The 10,422-nt window shown below is 44.2% G+C and overlaps 1 protein-coding gene across 1 annotated transcript in view; it reads left to right on the top strand.

The window, feature by feature from the left end:
- The window catches only part of ADAMTS17 (ADAM metallopeptidase with thrombospondin type 1 motif 17), an 86,426-nt gene extending 82,517 nt beyond the window's left edge, over positions 1–3,909 (top strand). The window contains exons 23-24 of the mRNA XM_029283311.1: positions 2,144–2,321; positions 3,310–3,909. Coding sequence (XP_029139144.1) covers positions 2,144–2,321; positions 3,310–3,461 — 330 coding nt within the window. The 3' untranslated portion in view covers positions 3,462–3,909. The remainder of the gene's footprint in view (positions 1–2,143; positions 2,322–3,309) is intronic.
- The last annotated feature ends 6,513 nt before the right edge of the window (positions 3,910–10,422 follow it).

Below are 10,422 nucleotides of genomic sequence, written 5' to 3'. Positions count from 1 at the left end.
TTAATGTACACCCCCCCCCATGTTGTCCTAGTAATTGATCGAAGACCAGCCTATTTTGCTAAAGTGGAAGTGGCGTTTTGTGTCAATACAAGTATGATAGAAACACCATTTGTGTATTTGAATTGTTAATTTTGGAAGGAAGGAAGGAAGGAAGGAAGGAAGGAAGGAAGGAAGGAAGGAAGGAAGGAAGGAAGGAAGGACCAAAATTATTTTTAAACTTGACAGCGGACAGCAAAATAATTGTGCTCTCAAGCATTCATACTAAGTGGCGTTTATGGTCTGTTATCATAAATTTAGCATCTGGGCAGTCCTTTGGGGAATATTTCACCATTCACTGCCTCCTTTGGGAAACTTATCAGGGACCACTCCCATATAATCCCAGCTTCAGCTAATATTGAAAGACCCCCTGCTTGCTGGGCCAGTTCATGGGAAATCAGACTGAAACCAGACTTACGAGCCGATGGTTCACAATCTCTGAACGGCATGCCTTATCCCGCAAAACTTTATTTTCTCGATTTGGGTGTAGGGGAGGGGGGGAAAAAAAACCCTGTTTTCAACTTGAACGCCTCTGCTGATGGAATCAGGAGACTCCACGAGCCCATTTCCAAGGCTGGCCTGTGTAGACAAGGATCCCCCTTTCTCGGGCAGCCCCTGCCGCCCATCCTGGGCGGCAGGCCTGGGAATTTGGCCGCCAGCCTAGGTCCCATGCTTCCCAGCTGGGAACCGACTCCTGCTTTCTTTCCATGTTCTGCCCCTGATGGCGGCAGAGTCTTCCCACCCCAGCTTCCAGGAGGACTCCGCTCCGAGCGGAATGCCTTCGGAAGCGTCAGCAAAGGGCTTGGCTACAAGAAAGAAAAAAAGGGGGGGAAAGAGAGAGAGAGAGAGAGAGAGGGGACATCTTCAGAATGCGGGGTGGCTGCCAAGCCCTGTCACTGGTGACAAAGCGCCTTTGAAACATTGCCTCCAGCCACCTGCCTGCCCGCCCGCCCTCCCCTGAGGAGGGGAGCTGCCAGTCGCCTCCTGCGCTCGGCGCTGAAATCCTGGCGGCAGCTCTTCCTCCCCGCAGGACCTGTAAAACCCCGGGAAACTCTCGTTTCCTTTTAGAATAACCCTGCTTTTGTCTTCTCCCTTGAGAAGGGATCAGCAGTCATTCATCCCTGCTGGGAGCAAGCGAGGCCCTCTAATTGTGACGGAGCTGTTTGGCAGGGGCACCCAGTTTTCTCTGCAATGGGGGGCGGGAGGCGAGGAAGCTAAATCTTTGGGGGCGAAGGCCCCAGAAGCTCCGGTCTTCCTGATTTGCAGTCCGCGGCTCGGTTGATCTGTATGCAAAAAGGACCCCTCGCAGGGTAGAATCGAACTGAGTAGCCGCGGATTCTGGACAACGTTAGCCGAGCCGCTTCTGCATATATTCCCAGCTTTCCCCCGTATCTCCCCAGCCGGATGGGTATATAAGTAGTTCTCGGACTTACGACCACAACTGAGCCGAAAACCTCCGTTGCTAAACAAGGCAGTTGTTCATGGAGTCATGTGATCGCAGGACGCTGCAAACAGACACATATGTGGCCCGGTTGCTGAGCACCCAACATGCAGTCCCACGACCGGGGGGGGCACCATCAGAACTTGGTATCTGGGTCATAAGTACCCCCCCCCCAAGTACAGGTAGCGCTCGGCTTAACAACGGTTCGTTTAGTGGCCACTTGAAGTTTCAACAAGACTGAAAAAAGTGACGTTTTTCACACGTACGACCGTTGCAGCCTCCCCCGTGGTCACGTGGTCAAAATTCAGATGCTTGGCAACTGACTTGTCTTTGTGTCGGTTGCCGTGTCCTGAGGTCATGTGATCCACCTTTCGCGACAAGCAAAGTCAATGGGGAAGCCATTGAACTGAACAACTGTTCCAGGAAAGGTTGTCAAATGGGGCAAAACTCACTTAACAAGCATCTCACTTAGCAACATAAATTTTGGGGTCAATTCTGGTGGTAAGTCAAGGACTACCTGCAAGTCTGCTGTAATTTCAAGCGGTCACTAAGTGACCAATCGTAAGTCAAGGACTGTCTGCATAAATCTAATAAATCCAAGGTCTTCATCTGCCTCGGTTATATCTCTGCTTTACGTAAATCGTGATGGTTCCCTCTCTCGTCTAGTGCTCCTCAACATGCGGCAAAGGTCTTCAGTCCCGCGTGGTGCAGTGCATGCACAAAGTCACAGGTCGCCATGGCAACGAGTGTCCCGCCTTCTCCAAACTTGCCGCCTATCGACAGTGTCACCAACAGGCCTGCAATGAGAAAATCAATGTCAACACAATTACCTCTCCAAGACTTGGTCAGTATGCATTCCCTTTTGAATGTTGAATTTTGAACTCTTTATTTGTCATCTTCCTCTCAATCAAAATAAACTTAAGAAGCCCCTGTCAAAACACAGGGTCCCTCCACTGAGTTTCAGATTTGTTACGACTTGGTCAATGAGTTTTTCCTTTCTTTTCTCACCAAGGAAAGTTTTCCACCTAAAAACGTAACGTAAGGAAACACTGAGAATTATATAATACGGGGTGTGCTTTTGAAGTGGATAGTTGTTGAGAATCCAGTTCCCAGAATTCTAGACATGCTGTGAGGTGTGGAAATCTTGATTTGGAACACATCTGGGATAAGCCGGGTCAGGAAACAAATCATTACAGACTGGATAGAAATGAGATGAATGGATGGATGGACGGATTCCTGACCGTGAGAACAACTAACCAGTGGAACAACCTGCCTCCAGAAGTTGTGAATGCTCCAACACTGGAAGTTTTTAAGAAGAGACTGGACAGCCACTTGTCTGAAATGGTATAGGATTTCCTGACTGAGCAAGGGGTTGGACTAGAAGACCTCCAAGGTCCATTTCCAACTCTGTGGAAGGATGGATGGATGGATGGATGGATGGATGGATGGAAGGAAGGAAGGAAGGAAGGAAGGAAGGAAGGAAGGAAGGAAGGAAGGAAGGAAGGACTGGAAGATGGACAGACACCAGCTGATAGCAGGAAGGACAGGAAGGAAGGAAGGAAGGAAGGAAGGAAGGAAGGAAGGAAGGAAGGAAGGACTGGAAGATGGACAGACACCAGCTGATAGCAGGAAGGACAGGAAGGAAAGAAGGAAGGAAGGAAGGAAGGAAGGAAGGAAGGAAGGAAGGACTGGCAGATGGACAGACACCAGTTGATAGCAGGAAGGACAGACAGACAGATAGTGCTATGCAGTTTCTCTAGAATTATGGTCTTCCTAAATGAAAACAGTGGCATAATTTCTTGTTCCAATATTCTCTCTTCCTGTTTTAACAGCTGCTCTGACGTACAAGTGCACGGGAGACCAATGGGCAGTTTATTGTCGAGTGATCCGGGAGAAGAACCTCTGCCAGGACATGCGTTGGTACCAGCGCTGCTGTCAAACCTGCAGAGACTTCTATGCAAGCAAGATGCAGCAGAAGAGTTAATGAAACCTGCCTGCGGTCCTTGGGGAATGATGGCTCGCCCATACTTCTTCCCACGACGTATCATTAACTTATGGAACTTGCTGCCACAAGACGTGGCGATAGCTACTTCAGCTTAGATTAGGTAAATTTATAGGGGAATTGGGTCTATTGGTGGCTAATAGTCACGACAGCTAATTACAGAGCCTCTGTGAACAGAAGCCACATACTTTTGAAATGCAAGGGCTAATGATATCTCATTGGAAGGCCATCGTCACCTTTCACATGGCGGGATGTTATGAAAAAGAAGAAGCTTGACCAGATGGACCTTGATCTGATTCAGCAAGGTCAACTGTATCCGAAAATTGCAAACGCAAGTATCTGTTTAATTTCAAACTCAAGTTATTCACAAGCGATGAATTCCGGCGGTTACCTAGCAAGGCCTGAAGCTCCTTTCGCAGACTGGATGAATGAAAGCAAAATCATCACATTAAAAAATAGAAAAAGAAAAAAAGAATTCATCTCAAAAACCAATCCTGTAGAATATTATGATACTTTTGACATAGCTGCATTTTTTTTTCATTAATATATAGATTATTGCAAGCCACTGGATGGCTTGTTACCATTTTTTTTAATTTTTATTTTTTAAGGAAAAGATTAGGAGAGCAATTAAATTGACTGAAGATTATATGTACCTTGTGGCGAATATTATCTCCGTCTACATCTCTGGATGAAGGGTGGATGGTTTGAAAGGGAAAAGCCATTAATGAAGTGAAATCTTATATAATTTTACCAGAAAGCAATAAGCAGCAGACTAGCCCTTCCGAAACCTCCGAACGAAATCTACTGTAGCCCCTCAATCCTCCACTGAGTATAATTTCAGAGAAATTAAAAAAAAAACAACCCTAATTAATAGCCATCTTTCTTCTCTCGCCTAAAATATATGTATTTATATATTAATTTTCCTCTGGGCTGGTCTTCTGTTCAGCATTTTAGACTACAATTCCCAGCCTCACCTAAGTCTGATAGGGTAGCCTAATGCATCTGAAATATTTAATACAGCAATAGATAAAAGATAAAGTAATCATTTTGTAAGCCCCTGTTGAAATGTTTTATTGCATAGGGCAGCGGTTCTCAACCTATGGGTCGCGACCCCATTTGGGGTCGATCGACCATTTCACGGGGGTCGCCAAGCAAGGCTGTCCGCCATTTTTTCCCCCTTTTCCGGCGGGTGCCTTACCTCCCTTGGGCTGGGCCAGCTGGTGGTCGGCCTGCTCCGTCTCTGCCGCTTGCCAGCTACGCCTCGGCTGGCGCAGGGGGCGGAACCATGCATGCGTGGCGCTCCCGGGCAGGGAAAATCCTCGACTTACGACCGGTTGGGTAGTCCTCGACTTACTACCGGCTTAGTCCTCGACTTACGACCGGTTTAGTCCTCGACTTACGACCGGTTGGGGGGTCGCGGCATTAAAAAGGTTGAGAACCACTGGCATAGGGGATAACTTGAATCCCAGACCATGTCCATCATTTTATATTATAACTGAGCATCTTTTCAAAATTCTCACCCGGCACTAGAACTGCTCCTTCCGATGGAAGGAAGAAACCCAGTGGGGCCAGTGAAACCACATATCATCTCTGGGACCTCCTGTAATGGCTAGTTGTTGTTCAAGCATGGAAAGGATCAAGCAAGGTATTGCTCTAAGACTGAAAGGTATCCCTGCCTAACTTGATTGGAACATCCTTTAGTAACAGTCTCTGGACCAAGTGTTTGCTTCAGCGTCTCCCAACACCCTCAGGGAATTATAGGATTAGGCTTCATCCCTCACCAACTACCTAATTTGCAGTTCCCAGACTGAATCTGTTCCCTGCAACTCAACCGTCCTGGAAGACCGAACGTCCTGTCGTGTTAGGACACTTGGATATCTCATCCGGCGGCAATCAAGCAGATGAAGGCATGGAAGGCTCTGGATATTACAACTCGGCGTTTGCAAAGATGCGGAGATGTACAGTTGGATAAGCACGATTGCAAAAAAAAAATATGCACATTATGCCTTGGTGGAACAAAGCCATCACATGCATTAGAAATTCCCCAAAGTCCCTTTTGGGGGAATAAATGTCATACAAGGAATCACACTTTTCAGACAAAGAAAAAGGGATCACGTCGGCCATTCCAAGCTAGAGGAAAAGCTAATGGTGCTCAAACTTTCTACCCCTACTCAAGATAATGGGAATGTTTGCAATGCATATGAAGTGGAGCAGGAGATGTTTCTTTACCCTTCAAATTCCACTGGTGCTAAGCTCCTGCTCTCCTGAATTATCAGAAGCAAAAAGGTTGGTTCTGACATAAGTTATTAGACATTTAGTCCATACAAATAATGGTACAGTGGTGAGTTTGCAGCCCTGCTTGGATCTCCGTGGGGGTCCAGTGATGAGTGTAGTGTTAAAGTACCCATTTTGTTACTTGCTAGCCTAGTGTGTGTGGACGGTCGTCACTTGTGCACCCAGTAGAGTGCAGGTATTTTGTACCATTGATTTCAGTTTCACAACGCTTTGAGTTTCAGTGGTTCAGTATCTAGTTCAGTGATGGCGAACCTTTTAGAGACCGAGTGCCCAAACTGCAACTCAAAACCCACTTATGCATCGTCAAGTGCCGGGTGGGTGTGGCCCATTGGGTGGGTGTGGCCCATTGGGTGGGCGTGGCCCATTGGGTGGGCACGGCTGCGGTGGTAACGGCAGACTGGGTGGGACTAAAAAGTTCAATCAATCCATTCCAACTTTGCAAGATCTTTTTTTTTCCGCGAGAAGTTGAAATTGACTGATTGAATCTTTTTTTTTTTTTTGCACACGGCGGCGGAGGCCTAAAGCGAAAAGGTTTTATAAAACCCAGCTGAAGGCCGAGGACTGGGACGACGGCGCACGTGCCCACAGAGAGGGCTCTGAGTGCCGCCTCTGGCACCCGTGCCATAGGTTCGCCACCACTGATCTAGTTCCTACTTGTATGCATACAGCTTTGGGATTAAGAACATTAGAATGGATGGCTGGGTTCACACAACAGACTTAACTGGGTGAGTTAGCCAAACAATTCTTAGCCACATGCAAAGTGTTCTTGTTGTTCAGAAACCAACCCACAAGCTTGAAGAATGAACTTTATCCTCATAGTGTGTCTCAATATAAGAGACACATATTGCTAAAAGCATTTTCTTGTAGTACTGCATTTGGCCCTATAAAAAAAACCTGCCGTTTTTATTCCTCTTCAAATCAATTGTGTTGTTACTGTCCCTAGATCAGTTTTATTTTTTTAAAAAAACCATTGCACTTATAAAACAATCTGAAAATTGATGATATTGAAAAAAACAGAACAAAAACTTTCACCTATTTATACCAGCCAGAATAAAAGCCTTTATTCTCAGTTAAGGATGGAAAAAGTCTGCTAAGAAAAGATGGTTAGTCTAATTGGGCACAAAAGCAGCTGAATGCACAAGGATTACAATGGAAGATACTTAAGGGCTAAGTTCTCAAAATCCTTTGAGAGAGATAAAAATGTCCTTTGTGCTTTCTCCCACATTTTGATTTGCTTTCATGCACATTCTTTCCCCTTCATGTATTAATTTTGGTAAATTATCAAGAATAAAGTGAATGAAATGCTTATCTATCCTTCCCGCATGGTTAATTTTTGATATTTCCTGTTATTTCTTAGACTCTCAGTCTTGACAGTCAGGGGAGAACAACCCACAGCATCCCATAAAGATAAAGAGCAAACATTTCTATTAAAAATTAACATAACACAAATGTGCTCTTCTCTAGTGGATTTCTGCGCATCCAAAGAATCTCAAGACAGGTAGCTTGAATAACAAACGTTTTTCCATCTTTAGGTCCCTGATCAGATCTGTTTCTACAGCTCTTCCCCAAAATGGAGTTGGGCAGCCAATCAATCAATCAATAAACAAACTTACTCTCAAGAGAATTCAAACTTATTATCTTGATAATTCAACCTATATGTATGGTATATTTCACCCTTGGGGATATTCCTTGAAATAAGCAGTAAAACATTTTCTGGGATCATGTGATGCTTTCAACCGTTCTAATTTTGGCCAACATTTTTACTTCACTACTTCTGTTGCAAAGCCATATCGATGAATGGGAACTGCAAAGAAGCCTCACTATGTTGTATGGATGTACAACTTTGTGGACCATCAGGCAGAGTCACAACGTCGCTATCATTTCCTACAACCCAGATAGTTTCAGGAATTCTATTTTGGGATTACTGGTGAGAGAGTTACCTTCTGAGAGCATTTGTTCACCATTACCAGTAACAGGTGTTCCTCAACTTACATAAGACCCAACATTTCTGTTGCCAAGCGAGACAATTGTTAAGCGAGTTTAGCTCCATTTTACGACTTTTCTTGCCCCACAGTCGTTAAGCGAAGTACTGCAGATGTTAAGTTACTAACACGGATGTTAAGTGAATCTGGCTTCCCCATTGAATTTGCTTGTCAGAAGGTCCGCAAAAGGTGATCATCACATGATCGCCGGGACACTGGAACTGTCCTAAGTACATGCCAGTTGCTAAGCATCCAAATTTTGATGATGTGGATGAACATGTTGGTTTTAAACCTGTGGATGCTGCAATGCTTATAAGCGTGAAAAACGATCATAGGTCACTTTTTTCATTGCCGTTGTAACTTTGAATGGTCGCTAACAAAATGGTTGTAAGCCGAGAACCACCTGTACTTTCATTGTGGAACACCCAAACAGTTGGGTGGCAAGTGACTTTCATTATACTTAAAGAAATATTTGTGTTAAGTTTGAGCTGAACACTCCTGGATTGTCATACTTCCACTGTGATAAAAGCCTTATTCTATGTACTGCTCCATAAAGTACTGTACGTTTATCGTTGCACAATTTGTCACTTATGAGTGTAGAATTTTACTACCATTTGGTGCTACCTTTTTTTCCCTTTGTGATTTAAAGCAATGGTTTGTTGCAGCTGAATGTGGATATTTTATTCTAATACAAGGCAATAATGGAATGTTAGGTTGTTCAATAGAGAGCAAACATGTATATATGCTTTAAAAACAATTAGATAATGAACTATAGTCAAGATAACATTTCTAATTCTTTTTCCTGGTGCTGGCTAAAATTGGTCAAAGAAATACAGTCAAGCTGAATAAAACCAACTGTAATTTTTTTTTTAAAAAGCAATTCCACTCTGGAAATGAAAGAAGCTTCATTGTGTTTGAAATAAATATTAATATTAAAAATAAATAAATGTATTTTTTCCAAAATTTCAACAAGCTGTGCCTTTATTTGCAATGCATGGAGTTTATTCAAAGTAATTTATTGATACTGCCCTACTCAGGAAGAGCCAAATTTATCTTTCATTTTAGCTAACTTAGTGATTTCTTTCTCTTGGGTTCCAGTTGCCTGTGTAATCAATCTCCTTTTACAATATATGGTATAAGAGCACCATCTGCTGGCAAATTGTTAAAATTGCTATATCCATTTCCTCAGGAGGAGCTGACAGGACCTTTTCTGGCTAAAACAAAAATTATTTAAAGGCATGTTGCCACTCATGGTTATAGTTCTGCCCAACCTGCAGCCATTGTCCATCACAGCAGCAGATAGGCTTGTTACAAAAAAACAAACCTTTTTTATTTAGACACCTATAGAACTAAGGCTGGTGGGAATTCAAGAAAAATTCTTGAGTTGACAGTTGTGTTTTTCTAACAAGATTTAATGACTCTGCCTGCATCCATCCATCCATCCATCCATTGTCCATGTACAATTTTTGGATTGGAAGCATCGGTCAATCAGAAGACAGCTGGAAGGGACCTTCAAGGTCATCTAATCCAACCCCCTGGGGCTCAAGCAGGAGATCCTATATACCATTTCAGACAAATGGCTGTCCAGTCTCTTCTTAAAAGCCTCCAGTGATGAAGCACCCACGACTTCTGGAGGCAAGCTGTTCCACCAGTTAATTGTCCTCACTGTTAGGAAGTTTCTCCTTAATTCCAGGTTGCTTCTCTCCTTGATTAAGCTTCCAATCCATTGTTTCTTGTCCTGCCTTCAGGTGCTTTGGGAAATAAATTGGCCCCCTCTTCTTTGGGGCAGCCCCTCAAATACTGGAAGACTACTATCATGTCACCTCGAGTCCTTTTCTCTAGATTAGCCAAGCCCAGTCCCTGCAACCATTCTTCTTGTGTTTTCGTCTTGGGGTCTTTAATCATTTTATGAGAGGAGAATTAAGCAAGGGGCTGCAGGTCGGAAGTCCTCTGGTTTCTTTAGGTATTTGTCTCTCTTTTTTTCCGTTGCTCTTTCTTTTTCTTTCTTTCTTTCTTTCTTTCTTTCTTTCTTTCTTTCTTTCTTTCTTTCTTTCTTTCTTTCTTCCTTCCTTCCTTCCTTCCTTCCTTCCTTCCTTCCTTCCTTCCTTCCTTCCTTCCTTCCTTCCTTCCTTCCTTCTTTCTTTCTTTCTTTCTTTCTTTCTTTCTTTCTTCCTTCCTTCCTTCCTTCCTTCCTTCCCTTTCTTTTTTACCTTCTTTCCTTCTTTCCTTCGTTCTTTCCTTCCTTCCTTCCTTCCTTCCCTTTCTTTTTTACCTTCCTTCCTTCCTTCTTTCTTTTTCTTCCTTCCTTCCTTCCTTCCTTCTTTCCTTCCTTCCTTCCCTTTCTTTTTTACCTTCCTTCCTTCCTTCCTTTTTTGCCTTATTAGATTTGTTTGTTTGTTTTTTGACTTAGGGGAAATCAAGCTTTCATTCTCCAAGTAGAGGCGCTGGCTCTTTCTTTAAACCCCAGGCGTCCGCTCCTCCCGCCCCAGCAAACTCATTGCTAACGCCCTGCCCACTCGTGCCCGTCCCGCCGCCCACTCCCTGCGTGGGACTGGCTGGTATGCTGCCCGGCCTCGCCTTCCTGGCCTATGCCAGCCAATCGTGAAGAAAGCAAGCCTGGAGCTTGGCCAGTTGAGGCCAGCTCGAACGGGCAAGCAGGAAGGAAA

This window comes from Protobothrops mucrosquamatus, unplaced genomic scaffold (genome assembly GCF_001527695.2).
Source record: "Protobothrops mucrosquamatus isolate PMUCROS unplaced genomic scaffold, P.Mucros_1.0 scaffold53, whole genome shotgun sequence".
NCBI lineage: Eukaryota > Metazoa > Chordata > Lepidosauria > Squamata > Viperidae > Protobothrops > Protobothrops mucrosquamatus.
Note: the sequence above shows the minus strand (reverse complement) of the source record. Positions and strands in the feature narration are given on the sequence as shown.